At 42.2% G+C, this 21,505-nt stretch overlaps 1 protein-coding gene across 3 annotated transcripts in view; it reads right to left on the reverse strand.

Annotated features, from left to right (window-relative positions):
• Positions 1–16,392, reverse strand: part of GRM1 (glutamate metabotropic receptor 1) — a 181,371-nt gene extending 164,979 nt beyond the window's left edge. For 2 of the 3 annotated variants that reach the window (XM_065630746.1, XM_065630745.1), the window contains exon 1: positions 15,630–16,329. In XM_065630746.1, the coding sequence (XP_065486818.1) occupies positions 15,630–16,329 (700 nt within the window). Of the gene's footprint in view, positions 1–15,629 lie in introns of all 3 variants that reach the window. The other variant, XM_065630744.1, reaches the window with a different exon arrangement.
• Between the last annotated feature and the right edge of the window lie 5,113 nt (positions 16,393–21,505).

Here is a 21,505-nt window from a genome sequence, read left to right on the forward strand (position 1 = left end):
CTTCTGTATTTTTCCCCCTTCCTGCATCTATTAAGCTCTCTTTATCTTGACACACAAGTTTTCTCATTCTCATTCTTCCTATTTTCTCTTCTCATCCCAACAGTGCAGTGGGAAGGAGTGAGTGAGTGACTGTGTGGGTGGTTGGCTGCTGGCCAGGGTCAACCCACCACTTGGAATAATCAACATGTAGAAAGTTCTTCCAAAATATAGCAGTGTAACTTTTGACAGTAATGCTTCACAAAATGGTATTCCCATCTTCTCGGAAGAAAATTTGATCTGGACTCTCTTCCAGTCAGTGTGATCAGTGAGATAACATGTAAAGTAAGAACCAACATCATGTTTCCCTCCTTGGCTCTTACTAAGAGTACCCCAGAATAAAACATTGTTTTAATGTTGAGATAATTTATTTTCAGTTGTCCAAAGCACTTTTGTCCATAATAAATACATTAATTAATCACTTATCTCTACAGCTGAGCTGTAGCAAATCACCATTTCAAGGTGAGTTAGCATTAAGGTAAAACATCCCCGTTTTTTTGAGTTTTCTTCATGTAATTGTGAAACACATTTGGATCTCTCTTGTCTACTGGATCTAATCCTAATTAGCAGTGAAGCAGAAATCTGATGCATGCAGAACTTAAATGCTCTGAATAAAATCAAAGTTGCAGAAATTACGAGTAAAACATCTGTGCTTGCAGGTGTACATCACTCCCACTCTCTTGCTTGCTAAAATATTGTTTGTCCTTGCCTATTTGTGCTCCTGATTAGAGTATGGAGAACATCCTTTTCCTTTTATTCTAAATAACAATGGCCTTTGTCACCACAAAGATAATTAGTAGTAGCATAAAGCAAAGTTTCCCTGAGACTGAAATTCAAATGTACATTACCATGAAGCAATTCTTTATAAAGACTACACTTTTAGAATGTATTCCTGAAATATTTCCACATAAAAATGAGGCAAACTGATAAAATATTGTTTCTATTAGTAAGACGTACAGGCTTTCCCTCAGCTTCCCTGTTTTATAAGCCTCTTTCCTCATGTAGATATACATTTTCCTTGTATGTATGTGTATTTGCATTGAAATTGTGTAATAATTATACCCAAAACCTCTTCCAATAGAAATCAGTGACAAATCTTCCATTGAAATCAATGGAATTGGGTTGAAAGTGAATTCTATTTTTAGATTAAAATAACTTACAACAATAAAAAGCTAATTATGACCTAATTGTAATGACTACAAAGCCTTTTTTCAAATTCTTTGCCTGTCTGAAAACTAAGCTTGCAGATCAGCTCAGACAGGTTTATTTTTTTTAATCTAAAGAATACAGATTTCCAAGTGATTGAGGGCATGATTGTCACTTCTGTATGCTCCAGAGGTGCTTATATGTGTTTGCTCAAATTACCAAAATATGGTGGCTTATAGTAAAAACATGAAAAGGACAGTACTCAAGAAGAAAGATCTGGAAATAAGTGTGTGCTTTTCCAGAAGGCAATACCTTCTAAAAATCATAAATATTCAATTGAGCTTTATAGAAACGGTTTTAGGTATTAATATAGATTCTGAGATACAGGCCTGAGAGAAGAAGCTGTAGTAAAAACCAGGAGAACTTAGTACAGGAAGGTACAGGCTCTCATTTTTAGGGGATGGGATGATGAGATGCAGAGTTAGAGACAGTTAGAAGATTCCTATAGAATGCTTCCTCCTTTGGAAGGTGCTTATTCAGTGAAATCAAATCATTCTACAAGAATCTCTTCAACGAATCTCTCCCCAAAACAAGGTAACCCACTGCTGTTCCATGGCAGCTTCCAGTCAGTCACCTTGGGTGTTCTGCTGGGTACACAATGAAATCTCCCTATTGAGCAATGAAGCACATAGTGCTCATTCTGAATATGAGCTGTAATTTGTAATTAAAAAAAAAAAGTTCACAAAAAATGTGTATTCTGTAATTTAAGTTAGTATTTGTTAGAGGATAGGCAATTTAAGATAGCTTCCTTGGAAGTCAAGGAAGTTTGAAGTTTGTACTGATATAAGGAAACTGGTAACATCAAAAAGCCAGTAGCCTTTTACAAGTTTTTGTGTGGTGGAGACACAGAAATAGTTCCTTTCTTTTTCTGCTCTGTGTGTTATTTTCTTGCATGTATTATGATAATATTGCTGTCTGAGCTTGTGAATTATAGCACACACAAATCAGCACTCTAAAAGCATTCATTAAAAAAGGAGAGGAAAAAAATTACAGATGACTTCATTACACCCTGGTGTAATCCAGTTTCTAGCAAATGGGTAATAAAAGCAAAACAAATAAAATACATTAAAATAAATCCTAATTCTTACCTGGGCAAATACAATGAATTTTCAGCACTCAGCTGCCTACTTACCTTGATCTTCTGTTTACAAAATTAGAAAAGATAGCCAAGCTAACCAGTTATTTCAGCATTCCACTTTAATTTAAGAAAGACAAGATGGCGGCAACTAACTTCTACCTGTCTCTTCAAAGCAGCACATCCAAAATCCTGCCCTTTTTCCCCAGTGGGCTGTAGCCTTTCTTTAGTCAATGCACTCATCAGTTTTCTTAATCCTCTGATATGCACAGTTCTAAGGTTGTTTTGTTTCCCCCTAACCTAACCCACTACACATACCTTCACAAGGCTTATAAATGTTAGTTTCATCAGTAGAAAGCCTGTATTTAATGTGAGATAAGCACATCGTGCCTAATCTTGTACAGCACTAGACACTGCTGTGATGTCAGTGATCTCCAGAAACTGTGTCCTGTAAGTCTGTGGTTAATTCTTGTCCTCCATAATTCAAGTGCTTAAAGTTAAGCTACTGTTCACACCCCTTTGGGGATCAAGCAAGAGTATTCTGCACCTTAAAGGATCTTTCCATAGAGTCAGATGTATGGCTAAATTTCGGTCAGTAGCTTCCATCGACTGCATTAAAGTCACATCATAGTTCTGAATGTAAATACAGATGTATTGCCAGAATCTTAAAGAGCATTTTATTATTCATGTGTCCTCAGGATATGAACTATAAAAAGCAGTGATGTGACTTTGGGTATTTGTGGTACCAGCACATTTCTGCTTCAGATTTCACAGGCAACACCACAGCTATGACAAAAGTGGAATACGTTATTTCGCATATATTTGGACTCAGTAGAAAAGGCACAAGTAGGTGTGACAAGGACAATGAGTTTTCAAACATGACTATACTCTAAATTGCCTTGTAAGAGGACATTAAGATGTTCATTGCATGAATGGATAACATCTATAACATGCTCATTGTGTTCTGAAACAACCAGAAAATATCAATGCCCGTATTTTCTCTGTTAAAATTAAAACACACGTTCACAAAATTCACCACTGAATTCCTTTCTAGAAAAAATGTGGGATCAAAATGTTAATTATCCTAGCTACCAACTTCTTGGTTTTTTCCACAGTGTTTTTTCCATTTGTTTTTGTTTGTTGTTTTTTGGTGTTTGGTTTAGTTTGTTGGTTTTTGGTTGGTTTCTTTTGCATAGGCTGTCAGATGAATTACATCATTTTAGGTACAAAACAGTATTCTAGTTAATGAGGCCATAGAAAAATGTCACTGTGTCCTTTTAGAAAACTTGCTGTTTTCTTCAGTCACAGGGGCCAACATTTATGTTACCAGTAAGAGAATAAGCGCAGTATAAAATTCACATGAAACCAAAAACTTCCCCCAAGCAAACAAAAATAGTGGGAACTAAAGGGCTCTGTAATCTGACAGTAAAATGCATGACAAGCACCAGCTGCTGGAAAGGGAACAAATATTGACTTAATATAATGCACGTAAACTGTAACTATGGACTGAATTTGACTGAGGATTTTTTCACCCTGAGTTTCTCTTCCTCTGCAATCCATATCAACAGGTCAGGATACTTCGAATTTTCCAAGGCAGCTGAGCAGCTGAGTGAACACATGAATGTTAAGCTACTCTTTAAATTAAACTTTTTTCCTGCCTGCTTACATAATCAAAACTATCCATAAATGAATAAGATTTAATGCCAGAAAGAACCATCAGCTCTTCACATCCTACCACCTGCACAACACCAGCCCACACATGGACTCCAGATCCCACTGTGCTGTGTCCAGTGAGTTGCATTTCAAATAAAACTGCTCTGGAACAACTGCAGCAAAGTTTGATTAGACAACATCAGAAGTCTGAAAATGTATCACTTTCCTCAGCCATTTGTCCCAGTGGTTAGTCACTGTCAAAAGCAAAACTGTTTGTCTTTTTTCTAATTGGAACTTGTTGGCTTACCAGAAGTTGGCACTTGTTATGCATTTAGCCATTAGGATGCAGAGCCCTGTGGTTCCTACTGGTTTTATTTGCTTGGAGGAAATGAAACTTTTTGATAACTCAAGCTGTATCTCTTTTTGACAAACCAGATAGACTAAGCTTGTTTAGATTCCTGCTACAAGGCATTTTTTTTTCAACCCTCAAATTGTCTGGAGTTTTATCCCCCTCTCTTTTCAATATTTTACCTTTCTTTTTAAAAAGTTGACAACAGAACTGAACAAAGAATAGCAAAATTAATACTAATAATTCTTAGGTTGACGTAAAGTTCCCAGTCTCTCAAGCATGATGTTAGCCTTTTGTATTCTAGGTTGGGTTTTCTTTTTTTGACGCAGCTTCTCTGTAACCACATAGTATATTTAGGATTTCTTTCAGGGATCACAATTCTTCTATCTAAGTTGCGCATGTGCTTTATTCCTGTATTTATGGTTGGCATTTGCCTGTATTAGCACACATTTTCTTAGACTGGGCCTAGCTTACCAAGAGATCTGAATCTTCCCTTTTCTCCCCATTAATAGCCATTTCACAAATCTGCATATCTTGTCAGCAGTTATTCTATGTATATCGTTGATGAAGACAGTGAGGCATTAGACCCATTGTCAAGCTCTGTGCAATGCGGTAGACATTGTCTCATTTGATGGTTACTCTTTACTTGCTGAGGTCTGAGTGATGAGTTATAATGTATGTGACACCTGTTTTCCTGACACTGCACAGTGCTTTTTTAATAAAAATATCCTATAATACTAACTCAGTGCCTTACAGAAATCCAAGATATTTCAGCCACACTCTTGTCTGTAGCTACCAAATTTGCACTTTCATCAGGGAATAAAATCAGGTTTGTTTGAGAAGACCTATTTTCCCTAGAGTCACTCTGATTGGTTTTTATTTAATTACAATTCTTTGTCAGCTGAATCCTGAATCATCATCTTATTATTTTTCTGGGGATTGCTGTCTTGGTAGCCAGAGCTGTCTGGCATAGCTCATTTGTCTTTTGTGTTTGGATTTTTGGCATAGCTCAATACTGTCCATTTTTCATAATATATTGAAATCAACATTCATTGCCTCACTCAACTTCATAACATCAGCTTTGTACATTACTGTCCTCATGCTGCAGACTCAGACTTTCAGTACATACAGCCCTATCCTTCATTTTTTGCAGGATGGCAACAGTGGAGGCATGGTTATGGGCATGTGTTTAACAGAATATTGGGCATTTCTTTCTGAGGTCAGTGACAAATCCAGAAGGAACTTCTGGAAAATCTTCCTGACATTCTTATAACTTCACCTGCAGGTGGGCACTGTATGGGAGGGAGAAGAAATTCAGGCTCTGGGTGACTGGCACTGGCACCATGTCACTTAGTATGCACAGACTGAGTTGTAGGATGTTTGAGTCCTGGTCAAAGTTGACCGTGGACAAAGAATGGTTTGAGTCGGGCACGTGTCCACATGCAAGAGGAAGGCTAAGCCTATTTACGAGGGAATGCAGTGACACCTGAGGACCATAACTGTGCTGCCTTGTGGGGAAAGAAACAAGAAAGGGCTAAGTGATATCCAGGCTGTTGAAGCTGCTGCCTGGCTCATTCCCACTTCTCAAAATCTTGAACATTTTTATTCCAGCAGAATGACTGTCCCAGCTCAGCACTTATCTTCATATAGCTATAAAGTTTTTAATCTGATCCTGGACATGAGTTTATCCTTCCAAGAAAATATGGCCTGACATTCTCCAAGAGCATGTTGTCAGCCCACTGCTGTAATCCATTCTTAACAGCTCAGTAGGAGTGGATTTTAACTTTCCAGTCTCTCAAATCATCCTATCAGTTTCAGCAATGCTGATAATATAGCATTCCTTCACAGCACTGTCAATATTCGGTTTCACATATTTGCTGCTCAGGCAAGAGACTGGGATTTACGCATGTGGAGCTTGCAGTCAGAGAAATACAATCTCACAAGGAGGATCACCATCTTTCAATATCCAGCACGAGGGTCTACATGCCAAATTACCATTTGCTAAAGCTTCTCCACAGCACCATGCGGGTAAGAAAGGCTTATACAAATAAGCATAAAAGGTTTTCTCACGTCCTGACAATTAATTCCAAATTTATCTTTTATATTCTACTCCACAGAGGAAGAAACATTCAACGTTCGATGGATCCTGGCCAGATGTTTTAAGAAAGTATTTATGAACACTTGTTCAGATTTCAAATAGCTGTCACTTGAGCAATATTCATGCCTGGTTCTTATTGCTGTTTGCCAGGATGAATTTGTGTGAATAAATGTTTGGGGAATTACTGTTTGTACAAATCCATCTGTATCCACAGCTGAATAAGGATGAAAGGTGCTGGTCAAACAACTGCAAATTGTGATTGCATTTAAGAAAATGAAAGTTTGCTCCTCAAACAATTTGCAAAGAGAAACAAGAGTTAAATTCACGGGGGAGTTTGTATTGGAAGAAGTGAACTAGATTCAGCCTTCTTCTAGTTGGAAGGAAAAAAAAAATGTATATGAATATCTTCTAACGTATGCAAATCCAACAAACACAGTTAGCCTTCACACAGTTTTACACTACTTACATTACTTACAATTAACTATGAGGTTCCATCTGCGGCATTCACAAGCTCTGTGGATTTTTAGTGCTTTCCAAAGGATGTCGGCTCCGTAACTCAAAAAAATAACATCTGATAGCCATGCTGAGCCCCGCTCAGGGTCCATTGGACTCACCAACTAACTTCAATGAGCGTTGGATCAGGCATCTTACAGCTATACCTGCTCTCTGCACCAGCACAGGACAATGACCTTCTCTGCTTTGTCTACCAGAACTGCCAAATGCCTATCCTTACAACATTTCTATGAGATTTCAAAGGGGCTTGTAAATCACTGCTGGCTGTTAATAAAATTCAAATATACTTTAAGAAATGCATTTGTTTAAAAACATTCAGGAGCAAATACAAATGGAAACTGTTCAAATGGAGGACCATGGCATTGTATAACAAACAATATGACTTTTCAGTGAAATGAAATATCTGTTACGCTGGTTTTTGATAGACACGAGCCATCTCAATAGCGGCGTGTCACAAAAGAAAAGTACAGCTTGTGATGCACAGTACTTTTCATTAAAAAGCATCCCACATGTCACAAAACACTTTTAACACACCCTGGCTCTGTATGTGGTACTGCCAGACTGTAGTTAGATAATGGAAAATGAAAGCAAATCTTACATACTGTGCATTGATTTGTTTTTCATGTGTGTTACTCATCTGCTCATTGAACTCACAAAAGAAGAAGCAACTCCAGATTTAGCCTTGAGCAGTATACAAGGCCTTATTGAGACCTAACTATCAAAAAAATAGTCTGTAATTGTAACTGTACCTCAGTCATATTTGGACAGAAAAAGATGCATCAGCGACAGTAATATTTAATTTAAAACAAAATAAATTATGTAAAAATGAGAAAGCTAATTTCAAGGACATTAAAAGGAGCACCCAAAAGAGTGAAATACTAAGAAATTACACGGAAACTACTCAGAAATATATGAGATGCTGAAAGCCCAAGCTCCAAAAGGATCAAAAAAAATCCAGCATGATAAAGCAGAAAAGTAAATTTCCTAAAGCTATTAAAATAAAACAAAACAAAATTTAAAAAAATAAATAACATAAAAATAAACCAAATACTTTAAAAGTCCAAGTTGTGTCCTAATGAGGGAAAGACAGCAGGATATACCTTGACAAAGGAAATATAAAACCAAAATAAAACAAGATGAAACAATTTTGAGACATAAAGGCATAGAATCTAATAACCTACCATTCTTCAAATATTCCAGAAATGAGAAACTTGCCTGATACTCAGTGATAACCAGTTATATAAAAAGAGCACTCAGGGAAGGTAAAACCATAACAGAAACGTTAAATTAATTCTCTGAGTGCACTGCCTGTGAAGGCAGATAGTTTGGTTCTCATACAAAGGTCATTCCTTTATGTAGGATAAGACTGAACTTTTGTCTCAGAGTGTCAATAGAATGTATTTTAGAACAAATCCGTGAGACGGACTTTAACATATTGCCAATAGCAGCTAATTTTCTGTTGTGGTATATTACTACTAGATAAACTGGTCTTAGCGTCAAAACAGATGAAATTGGTAAAGTGGAAAAAGCAATGTTATATTTTCACCATATCAGTTTTCATTTTTAACAGAATTTATATAGAGGCATAGAGGGTAATCCAATGAACAACGTACATGATATTTCTGCAGACTTAAGATATTTCTACACAAAGCTAAGTGTTAGGAACCATAATAAAAACAGTTTAAATGCACAAGTAAATAAATATGCCATAGTAGGGGAGAACCAACATAAGTTTTGCAGAGAAAATATATACCTCAAATGTTTATTAGATTTCTTTGTTGGAGCAGGTAACCATACAAATGATACAATCACTACAGAGTACTTGGAATTTAAGAAAACTTTTGATGAGGTCCCTTATTAAAGGCTCTGACAGAAATAGAGGTAATACGGAATACAACAGAAGGTCCTGGATTAATAATTGGCTAACAGATAGGAACCAAACTGTGGGAAAGAAATTTTGTGTTAATAAACGAGGGGTAACACACGTGAGGAAAGCCTCATGTATAACGGCCTCTGAAGTAGGCTTTAACATTTAAAAAAAAAAAAAAAAAAGGTTTTGCCGTAATTTTGAAGTATTTTCTGACAACATCGGTTCAGTGCACGGTGGTAGCTACAAAGGCAATGGACTACTGGATGTTTATTAGGAAAGGTCTGAGAGCAATACTGAAATTGTTACTTCACGAATGAGTTTAACCATGGTTTACCTCCACCCTGAATACTGAATATGGCTCTTTTTTTTCACAGTTCATGTTGGAATAGATTAATTATTAGAATTAACAAATGATGAGAAGTTTTGTATGAATGTATGAAGGTAATGCAATCATCAAGGAATATTTTTAAATAAATAACAGGAAGCAATTGTTCACACAACATATAATTAAGTTATAGAATTAATTGTTATGATACTATAGAGACTGAAGTATAAACAGACACAAAAGTGGATTAGATGAATTAATGAAGGAAAGGTCCATTGGTGACTGGTAGCCATAGTATTTGGGAAGTCACTACATCGTGGAGCTGTGAAGGTATGCCCTATATGTGTCCTGCTCTTTCTTCTTTTAATATTCAGCCCACTGTTGAAGGACCAGTACAGCACTTGTCACACACCTCTCCCCACCCCTCTTGGGCAATATCCCTTGGCATCCCTTAGATCCCCATAGATGAAGGGATGTTTTCTTGAGGTGAAGCGTTATTGTAGTTCATGTCCAGCCAGTTTCTGGCCCTTTTCGTTCAGAGCCTGCCAGCACAGTTGTTAATTAGTGCCATCTGTGACGGCGGCTTATGCTGCAAACACCTGCCACCCAGAAAATACGCTGAAATCCCCGCTTTGTTTCGCTTGGGTCACTGAGCACCATTTAGTAATTACTTTGATCAGTATTTTTCTGGGTTGCGTGTGGCAGATGCAATGCTTCTGGTCTCCCACGACAGTTACCAGCCCACTGACACATTGGACCCCTGAAGAAGGATTCTCAATGGGTGACAATACTTCTAGTTACATGATTTTGCTTCAGAAAGCTTTAGGTTTTCCGTCTGAGAAACCTAAGCACAAGCACCTTCATATTAAAAACCATATGTTCAAAGGAATATTTTAAAGGCATTTTCACATTGCTTCTTGAGAAAGTCAAGATCATTTAACTTTTTTAAAATACCCTTCAGTGAGACAAGAATCCTGCAGGAGTTTACAAGGATCATGGGACATACAAATCTGAAAGCAAGGGCATAATGCAGAAAAAAATAGAAGTAAAGCACAAATGAACCCACAGTGCTGACTCATAAATATGAACTCCAGCAATATCGCTGAGAAGGCAGGCACAGAAGTTGGATGAGCCTTTTGAGTTGATTTAACTCATACAGCTGCCAGTTGTGTAGTTGAAAAGCTATATTATTAGTGAATTTAGGAGTACAGCAAAGCAATATATTTTCAAGAAGAAATTTCTCTTGATCTCTATGGTGTTTGTCACCCACAATAATTTTGTTGACTTCAATTGTTATATATGATTCCTCTAGGACTTTCTAATAACTCATACAACTCATGTATTCCATGCAGGGAATATTCTAGTCCCTACTTGTTTTCAAATTAATTTCTGTCCTCCTTGGGACATATCTCTCTCCTTTTTTCACTGTCACAAAGCCTCTGAAGATGGTTAGTGAAGCTAGTTAAATGGAGAAAAAAATAGATTGGAATATGCATTTGTGAACATCCATCTCAGGCACAAATCACAACATTTCATGAGGTTAACCTTAAAGAGCATTTTTGTAACTGTTGGTACCTATAGAACTGTTTGTAAACTCTGAAATTTCAAACATTTGAATTGGGGTTGTTTTTCTCTATTGCCTGGTCATAATTTTGTCAAAAAGTGAGTGACACCATGGAATTAATAATAAAACATTGTTAGAAACAGCTGTAGGAATACCATGTGAGAAATTAAACACAATTGTACAAAAATTATTCCTTTGAGGTATTTGATGGATATTGCCCCACTTATCTTTAAACACAAATATTTTCTAGCACCTCTAAAGCTGCTTCAGTGAGTTCTACTGAAAGAAATTATTTCCTGTGAAATTTGCAATAAAGTGCAAGACTCACTGCCTTTCATCCTCTTTCCAACATATATAACCATGTTTATGAGTTTCCTATACATTACTACAATGGAGAGTGTGTGGCAGTCAGGTTATCAAAAAACATTGTGAAGACAACCTACCTACCATCTACTTCGATCTGAAAGTCTTTACAGTTGTGCCATCTGCTTCATCATAGTTCATATTAAGCCTTACACTCAAGCAAAAGGAGTAGCCTGGCAATACAAATCAAGAACAGAAACAACTCCATGCTCTTCATAAAACTAATCTATAAACAGCCAAAATTTGGTGCAATTAACTTAATCATTCAATTTCCAAAGTTGTTTCTACAAAATTCGCATGTTAATTTGTTGGAATGGAAATTTTGTTTATAAAGGGGTATTTGTACAGTAAAGGGTAAGAATGGTTCATAAATCGCAAATAGCACTCAAATGGTTCTATTCTGCCCATACAGATCTTTTTTTCACAGTATCAAAAAACTCACATACATTTTACAAGGCTAACGTATATGCAATGATTTAAATGAAAAGAGACAGAGGCTTTAAGTATTTCTATTTGCTTATTCACAAGTGATACATTTGGAAGATGAGGTGATATAAAGGCTTCTTACACCATCATCTTTCCTGCTTCATGTATGAGGAACAGCTGAAGATGAGGATGGATTTGGTGGAGACTCCATGCTGATCACTAGCTGGGGCGCAGATGTCCTGTGGGTTTTGGAAGTTGGTGTAACAGATATCAATCTCTCAAACACACTGTGTTTTCTGGAGACAATCCTAGTAACTTCTATGCCTTCAGCATCAAAACAGCGCAGAAGTGATGCCTGCCATCTCCGCTCACTGTTCCCTGTCTCATCCTGGGGGCAGCCCAGGAGCTCTTCTCTGGGCAAGGAAGGAAATGTGCCCTTGTAGTTCTTCACAGTTTGACCAAATAACAAGTGACTGCCTAGTAAGTTGAGAATAATACCTGACTCTGAGGTTATCTCATCGAAGACCAGAATATCACACTTTGAAAGAAACCTTTAGCAAGTGTAGATCCTTCTGCCCTTATCACAATTGGGATTGTGCCCAGCTTAACGTATGTGCTTTTTATGCCTTTGATTTCTATAGGAAGCCTTGGCTCGGAGTTAGACATCCACTTATGTGCATTTCCAGATAAGAATGACTTCCAAGCCTAAGAGCTGAGAGGTACACACACCAAAAACTTCAACACTGAATTACCTTTGAAGAATCCTTAAAAAAATAATAGCCTTGAAAATGCCTTGCAGCTACTATACAGTTACACAGCCTTCCAACAGCAGATGCACAGATTTCTCACATCGTTTAATGCCTACTGCCCACTCTGGAAAAAATGCACTCTTATGATGTGCAACTATGCTCAACTGAGATACATAACAATATAATCAAAGATAGTAACTCACCTTCCTTTGTTCTTGAATGTGGAGCTTTATGTGTCAATTTTAATCTAAAAGGGGAAATGTGCTATGTGGGCCTTCGAAAACAGATTTTATTAGCTGCGAAGTTTCTACCCAAGTCAATGTTTGTACTTCTTAATAAACAACTTTGCAAAAACCCCCAACAGGTACAGCATACCTCCATGCAACTTCAGGTACTGGGATGTAGAGACTGTATATAATTAAATGTGGTCACCAGTAATTAACACTAACTATCATATTACTAGATGAAGAATAAACTTTTAAATGCAAAGTAGGATATTGGAGACTACTTAAAGACACCATGCTGCAGATTGGGTGACTGTATTATCTTCGTTCTTATGGCATATGTAGGCTTCATGTTAAGAAAGGCGGGCACCGATTGTGTATTTATTTCTGGCTTTCATTAAAGGTATAATTGTGTAGACTGGTATTGTTTTGGGCACTCACATAACTCCAAATAGAGTACAAGAGTGGAAAAAGGGTAAATAGAGGAGCAGGGTGTTTCAAACTGTCGGAGAAAGGGCACGTCATCTCTGGGCTATTTCTGTGTGCCTGGGCCAGTGTGGGCTGAGGAGCGGGGCCAGCTGGCACAGGTAGTCCATCAGCTCAGTGGTCTCATTGCATCCCCTTGTGGTTGGGTGGCTACAAGAGCTGAGGATTGTCCATCCCTGTGAAAACGAGGGGTCGGGTAGAAACCAAGCATCCTGTCTGCTCTCAAGACATGACCAGGCTGGATCTGGAGTACTAAGAAGGTGAAACTTCTTCACAGTGTCAACCTGAGCATTTCCTAGAAACATGCCCATTTCTCACAGTCCCTGCTGAAGCGATTCTCCAACCCATGATGCCCTAGAATTCCTCCCAGCACATTTTGCAGCCCACCACAAAGACAGTGTAGAGGCCTATGAGTAAGCGTGGAGGAGGAATGTTTCTAACTACACTTTATCCCCATATTTCCAAACATAGCACGGATGGAGCAGCTCCTGTTCATGCAGGCTATTATTCAGGGTGGCTTTGTGTTTTCTGTGAAGATTGATCCCACCTTTAACATATCAGGAAGCAAGTCTCTCACAGTGAATGCATGGGATTTGAAACAACCGAAATGTAACAATTTACACCGATTTTCTTGAGTTCTAATTTCACTTTAAAAAAAAAAAAAAAAAAAAAAGGGGGTCTTTGGAATCCACCCAACAGCAACTGGGACAGGGTTAATAACTTATCTTTCTGGAAAGGAACACAGAAGTTGAAGCTTGTTATATATTTCCAGTGGAATTTGTAACTTAAAACTAACAATAAAGGTACGGCTGATACAGATTAATAATAATTTTAAAACAAAGGCAAATATGAGTCTTGAGCTGCAAAATCCTTGTGATGTTTCCTAAGAAGGGACTGTTGGCTTGTGGAGGTAGAACTGATCCACTGTTTTCAAAAGTATCACTTCAAATCCTACAAAAACCTCTGGCAACAAGCAGTTTTCATCAGTCAGTAACACATTCATGTAAATAGATATTTAATTAAAATTTCTCACTAGCAATGACTGAAATTACTACTCATACTGATCTTCTGAAAATGAACAATTAATCTTCCTAATCTATGGTCTTTTCCAAAAGAGAGAGGTCCCACTAATGCCAACGACAGTTGAATCTAGAGAGCGAGAGGGTGGGAGCAGGTCCCTTGAGGCAGCTCCTCGGGCACTGCGAGTTAGCATAGCTCCCCGAAGTGCATTGAAAGGCGAGATGCCGATTTATATCAACAAAGAATTTACGCCTTTCACGTTTATTTTTCACTCTGGCCTGCCACAAGATCTAATCGTATCTGTCAGCAATAGAGAATCTTAATAGCTCGTGTCCAACTCTTGCTAGCAGTTCGTTTTCTCATCTGAACATAAATGAACTGCAAATGTCAGGTCATTGTTCCCTGCTCTTACTGCCTTCCTTCCCCCCCTCCCACCAGGCTGCAGCACTTTCGTATTTTAGGTGTCCACTTTAACCCAATTCACTTTGAATGTTGCATATGCAACTCTTCCTGGAGATTCTTTTATTTATTCACCATAACGTATGTTCTTAACTCTTTTTACCTAGTCATCTCTGGGAGAATAAAAAGTGTGGAGTCAGCTCAGTAACCAGGGGGAATCATAAATCAAATCCATGCAAGAGATACAGTGAGATAAACAGAACAGCTGTAAAATTATAGCAATAAAGTGGTTGGGTTTGCAATTTAGTACCTAAAAATCCCATCTTCAGGACCATGACTGGGCTATAGGATTACTTCTGCAATTTTGTCCACCTACCCTGGCTATAAACAAAGTCTCCTTTAAAAAATACCCGTTTCGTTATTCTTCTCTTGATATTTAAAATTAATAAAACCTGTTGATTGTGAACAGATTGTACAGAGCAATATTTTTTACAATTGTTTAAGCTTCATGACAACATGCTTGCCCAGACCTGGTGACAAACTAGCCACTGCCCTTTCTTCCCCCCGGGACGTGGCTTTCCAGGGGCTGTCTGTGCTGCAGAGGGATTTTCAGTTGTCTTTCCTCTGTGTTCGCAGTCCCAGAAAAAAGAGTTCATACGCGGCAAAGACAGCAGCTAATCCAGGAGTCCCTGCCGAGTCGTGACTCCCTTTCGCTCAGGCAGAAATGCCAAACTTCCCGTGGTGCTAGCGACTGAGCATGTAAAACGTGCTCATCGGCCCCACGGAGAAGCCCCGTACCCCACCACAGCGCAGCCAGAGCCGCGATCAGCTTCAGATCTGGGTGCTCGCATCTGGTAACTTTTATTTAGAAATACACGAACGACTCTGTGTGTGAGTGAAGACGGGGGACGGCACCGGGAGGAGACGCCTGATTTCTTGCGGGCTTCCCTGCGCTGCTGAAACAACCCACTCCCTGAATCACCCCCCACCCCGTTTCCCGCAGCCGCGGTGCCCGGGGCCGGGGAGGTTCCTCCGCGCCGGGGGAAACCGCATCCCCCCCACCACACACACACTTCTCCCCGTTCCCCTCACGGTCTCCCCGGGTGGCAGCGGTCGGTGTTCGCTCGGAGAGAAGCCGGTTCCCCCGGGATTCCGGTGAGTAACCCAGCACCGGCGCGTTCTTGCGGAGCCCCCGCGGAGGGCGCAGCGCCCCGGGGCCGGCCGGGGGACTGCCGGGGGCCCCCGCGGAGGCAGTAGGCTACCCCATACCTACCTTCCGTGTGGACGGCGGAGACGTAGGTCCAGTTGTAGCGCTTGACGATATCGAGCATGGCCCTGGCTTGCAGTGTGTCGGAGGGGACCACCCTGAGGAAGTATTTGTACAGCGTTTTGTCGCTCAGGTCGATGCTGGTGGCGGAGTAAGCGATCTGGGGGATGTCGAAGAGCTGGAGCAGATTTTGGACTTGGATAGCAACCGAGCTGGAGCCGGGGCCGATGACCCCCGCGATGGGCTTTTTCACTCTGGTCTGGGGCTGGGGCTGCGAGTCGGAAACGCAGCGGGTGCCTCCATCCCTGTCGTCCCTGATGGAGATGAGGGAGTCCCGTATGAACTCGATGCTCTGCTCCAGGGCCACCGAGGAGTGCCAGCAGGAGTCTCGGATCTCGCTGCCCAGTGTGATGTTAGGTAGCAGGACCGGGTCGGCGTTAATTTTATCCAAAGTGTGAAACATGGCTTCTACTCTCTGGATGCCGTATTGCTCCCGGATTTCCCCGCACTTCCTCTCCGGCACTTTCTCAGCCGGCGGCTGGTGATGGACAGAGAACAGGGCCCCGATGATGACATCCCCGTCCATCCGAGCCACTGACCGCTGCGAGGAGGCTGCGGAGAGAAGCACCTTCCGCCCGGCGTTCCTGGGCAGCACGTCCATCTCCAGGAGCAGAACAGGGAAAAAGACCAGCAGCACGCCAATCATTTTGTTGCACGATGTCATCCAGACCCAGGTTACGAATTTCATGTGCTCCTCTTGCCTGCACATGGTTTAAGGACATGTAGGAAATGGCATCCTCTTCCCCCCGCCAGCGCCCAAGTTGCTCCAAATACCATCACAGCGAAATCTTACAGTATCACTCTCGAAGGTGCCCAGGCAGCCGTCATCCTAGTGACTTTTAACCTGATGGCATAGAAATAGGGGATAAAACACGCTAATCGGGAAACCGATGTCAAACCAGAGCTCTATAAAGCAACTCCGCACAGTTCGAGATGACTGCTTTCGCAAATGCTCAGGTCAATTTGCTTCGGTAAAAGCCCTGAAAGGGAGTTTCAAGAGGGAATAAAATATGTATTTATTTGCCTTGACACGCGATCATACATACTCCCATATGTTAAGTTTATATGATCCCTTTCGTGTCCGCTTTTCAAGCCAAGGCGGCTGTTTCCCGCACCTTCAGCCGGCACACACGCTCTCCTCCGCCCCCGGGAAGTTTTGGAAATTTCACAAGGTAGTTAGCTCATCTGAGAATTGTCCTAGCCTGGTCCCAGCGGCCCTAGCCCTGCAAGCGAGATGACAAGGGCTTCTCTTCTCGCATTCTGACTACCCGAAGGCATCTTTCTCAGTGCAGGAATTTCCTTTTCCAATACAGAAAGGGGGTGAAAAGAGAAAGCGAGCAATCTGCCCCGCCAGCGACGGGAAATGTCATTTAAAGGTCAGCGAAGGGAAGAAGAAACGAACCGCTTTACAGTTGAAACTGACTTTTCCGTGTGTAGGGGGCAAAACTGTAATTCAGCCAGGGACACACATATGCACGCGGGCGAAGATACATATTAGTTACTAAGGCAACGGCGGGCAAAGTCCTGATGTGCCTTACCGGCACGCCTGCCTTGCATGCAGACTTCGGGTGGGGAGAGGCAGCCAGCCCGGCGGCTGTGCTTGGAGCTTTGAAACGCCGTGGAAAGAAAGGGGGTGGGCGGCGCAGCTGCCGCCGCCGCCCGGGGAGGCGGGAGCGCGGTCGGGTCGGGCCGGGTCCCTGTTGCACGGCGGCGCCTTCAGCACCCGGGACAGCGCCCGGCAGCCGGCCCGCCGGCCCCCGCCCCCCGTGCCGTTGTCCCCCTGCTCCGCTAGCCCCTGTGGCCCTGTCCCCGTACCCCGCTGTCCCGCTGTCCTGTTGTCCCGCTGTCTCAGTGTTCCCCTGCCCCGGCCCCGCCACCGCCGGCTCGGCCGCCTGCGAGCAGCGCTGGGCGCTTTCCCCAAACTTCTGCCCTCCGCCTGGCGCTGCTGCCGCCGTCTCCCCGCATGCACACACGCACACTCACACACACGCTCCCCGAGGCGCGGAGCCCAGCGAGGCACCCACCGCCCCAGACTGGCCGCCGCTCCCCCGTCCCTCGCCGGCGGCGGGCAGGGGTGCCGCGGCGGGGCTGCCCGCCGGGCGGCGCGGAGTGCTGGAGCCGGCGGTGGGGAAGACGATGGTCCGCTGCTCCGCCGTCCTGTCTGTGTGTCCGCACATGCACGCAGGCATAGCCGCGTGAAGTGGGCTCCCCGGGCAGCCCCGAAGCCCAGCTCCCGAGTGCCTTTCGCCTGCACCGCTTGCCCCACAGGCAGCCCCACGGCTGAGCCCCGCGGTCTGTTTGCAGGGTTACCCCTGAGACTCACCTGGGCGGGTGAGGCAGCGGCTCCCTGCCTGCTCGGAGCCGGCATTGGCGGCTCTCCGGCCGCCCCGAGCTGGCGCGCTGGCGGCGGGGCGACGGCTGTGGGCTGGGCACTGGTGCCCTCTGTCTTCAGCACCGCTCCACCGCAAGGAAAAAAACAGGTCATCCCGGGCTCATCCATTATCTCATACAGAAGGATCAGTCATTTTCTCCCCCTCCTTAATTTCTTCGGCTATTTTCTTGTAAGCGAGCAAGGAAGCACCACCTGGAGCACGCTGCGGCTGCAGGGGAGGTGTTTGGTCTCACCGCCCGCGGCTCTTAATTCATTATCTTCTGCGAGAGCAAAAGCAAGAGGCTGCTGCTCGAAGGGGATCCAGAACACACTCGGTAGACCTGAGACAGTGAAATGTGCCGGTCTGCCTCACTGGCAGGGTTTTGCTATTAAAATAAATATTTATACTAAAAAAAAAAAAATACTGCAACCTGTAAGGATAAAGGCATTGAGATTACAGTTTTCAGGTCAAGATGAATCTAAATGAAGCACGTGAGAGGCATGTCAGATTAAAATAATACCAGATTGAATAATCATAATTCAGACGACCTGCTTGCATCCCTAACACAGGTCTCAGGTGTTTTACTTGACTGTATGAAAGTTAAAGTTAGATTACCTCCCCGCTGGGAACTCTATAGATATTTGCCCTACTTTTGAAAGAAAGAGGCAAGGACAAACATTTAACTATTGCTCATTCAGAGGAGGGTTTGCAGTGAATGCTGCTTCAGGGATGTCTTCTCCCTTTGTCAATATTTGCACTTTTTTTACTGTCACACAGCTACTTATTTGCTTGCATTGTGTGTTTATACAAGGCATGTTCGTTATGGAAGAGCCAGCTGAGGGGTTTGTCTGTGTCCACTTTCCCTGCAGGTCATGTTTCCCAAAGAGGGAGCCAGGGTAGAGGGACTGCCTGTCCTCTCAACCTGAGCATGAAGCACCCCCAGGACGCCGCAGAGCAGCCTGGGGCAGCTCTGCCAGGGTCAGGCCTGCTGGGTCATCCTGTTGTGCACAAATTCCCCTTCACCCACACTTTAATAATTAAACTTTAGTCTCTGCCCTTGACACAACGAACCTGCCATATTGCACCAAATTATTCCAATGGTTTAGGGAAAGGTTTGCTCTGCTGGCTCTGGCAGGCAAAGTGTTTGCAAATGCTCCCATTGGTTTCCCCCAACATTTAGCAACTTGAAGCCTTCATCCCCTCCAACTCGCACTCGCAAAGACAGCAGATCTTTCTGCTGAGTCTCACACATGGCTGTCACTCAGAGCTGTTCTCCTTCCTGTGATGATCTGAGTTTTGCTAAGACTGGAGAGCAGGTCACCTGGTCCCGATGTCTAGCCATGGCCTCAGCTGTTGCCTCTCCAATCCCTGCAGCAGCAGGTGGGACTTGGTGGAAACTAGCAGAGGTGTGGGGCTCATGAGAAGATACCTGGGATGTCAGGAGGCTTCAGGAAAGGCCAGAAAAAGAGGGCCCTGGGACTGCATGGGCTTTGGTCTTCCCCAGCGGTCATGGTGGAAACAAAGGCTTCCCCATGGGGCAGGGGCACCATCTGGCCCTGCTGTTCTTGTGCCCCCCAAAGAGGCCAGAATCATCCCACTGCCTTCTGCCCCTGTGTCCTACACATCCTGATCCTGCCCTGGCCCACAGATCTAACACTTCTCTCCTCAGAAACAGTCCATGCCCCCAGTACTACTGCTTTCCCAAATTTCTTAACATATAGTACCTTCATCCTCTGGTAACCATCCTCGAGGCACTACATGGGACTGCATTTTTTGCAGAGATATCAGTGGCCATCAGACAAGCAGAGGATCAGGGCAAGAACAGAGCAGGGGCTGGAGGTGGCTTGTAAGAGATGTTTGTTTTCCCAGGGAAATTACCTGATGTTGAATATTTTTCCATCCTGAAATGGAGGAATAGTGAACAAGTTTCAGTCTCCAATGTAACACAATTTAAGAATCACTTGGAGGTTGATTGAAATATTCTATTTTGATGGCATCAAAAGTGTTTGGTTCTGTTTTCCTTTTAAACAATTTATACAGTGTAGCACAGTGTATCATTTTTACTTCAGATGAAACCAATCATCAGCTCAAAATGGAACTTCTGTTCGAGTATTTCTTCAAAAGATTTTCTTTTTTTTTGCTACAACAGTCATGCTCCTATTAAATGTTTCAAATTCATCAAAATGACCTCTTTCAACAGACACTTTTCTACTGGAAATGTTCTGGCCAGTTGTAATGAGAAAGGCCAGTGTATTGTAGAAAAAGGTTTGAAAGGGCAGTAGTTTGGAGCAGCAGAGACTGAAGCTTAGAAACCTGGTTTGCTGAGACCTCACTTTTGGTTTCCCAAACACAGCTCCTCCCTCCTCTGCTTCCTACAAAGAGGGAAAAGTCAGATTGACTGTCTAGTTGTGCAGACTGTCCCGCTAAATTACTAGGGAGATTTGAATCTATTCTGCAAGGATCAATGCTGCTAAAATTATACAATTATATTCTTCCTTGGAAACAAGTAGAAAGCTCATGTGTTCCTGTTTGAAGTCAGTTAAAACATATACCAGCTATTTGAAAAATTGTCTGTAGCCCTTTCTATTCCACTCACTCAGATGCTTTCCTTTCATGATCTACAAAAGCCACCTACTATACATAAACAATGACCATGAAAAACATGCATAGGTAGTCCTTCGTAGTAGATACTGGTTTTTTTGTTCATGAACAAGCATTTAGAGTAATTTCATCATCTAGCAGGCTCGCTCAGTTGAAACAAGGATCTTAACCTCCCTAATATATTCAATATATTTTCTCCTTTTCTCTTAGCACAGCACATGTTTCTCATAGTTTCATCTAAAACATGTGCCAGCTACATAGTTTTCACCTTTTTTCTTATATTTAAGCTCTTAAGTCACCATATCTGTTAACAAAGAAAGCAACAGCATTTTTAACAGTTTTGGTTACTTACACTTACTTCCTGCAACTGCTAGGAAATGAACATTAACGGATCAATGTCAGTACATATGGAGCTTCGTAAAGGTCTGATTGCTCAGCTGTTCCTTGTACTAGTAGATCCATTAAAACTAAATAGTATTAACCCATGAAATGTAAGTCTCACTTCTGCGATACTTAGAAAGTAGTGATAGCTTCTACATAAACCTATGGTTATATGGGGTTACTCTCCTCTGCTCTTTTTTATTGACAGGCATTGATGCCCCTTGATCCCAAGGATCCCCAGAAATTTGAAAGCTTCCATTGCTAGTCATCAAACACCCTCTCGTCCCCTGTCTCAAGTCACGGTATCTTGGGCTTATTTATTTTACAGGCTTAGGAGATTTCACATCCTTTTAAAATAACCAAAATTCCTCAGAGATTTAGTCAGCAGGGAAGTGTTTGCCTGGTTATGATTTCAAATGTCTTTCAAATGAGTCTGAGATTGAAATCAATGCAAAATTCAGCATTCAA

Source organism: Caloenas nicobarica, chromosome 3 (genome assembly GCF_036013445.1).
Source record: "Caloenas nicobarica isolate bCalNic1 chromosome 3, bCalNic1.hap1, whole genome shotgun sequence".
NCBI classification, from domain to species: domain Eukaryota; kingdom Metazoa; phylum Chordata; class Aves; order Columbiformes; family Columbidae; genus Caloenas; species Caloenas nicobarica.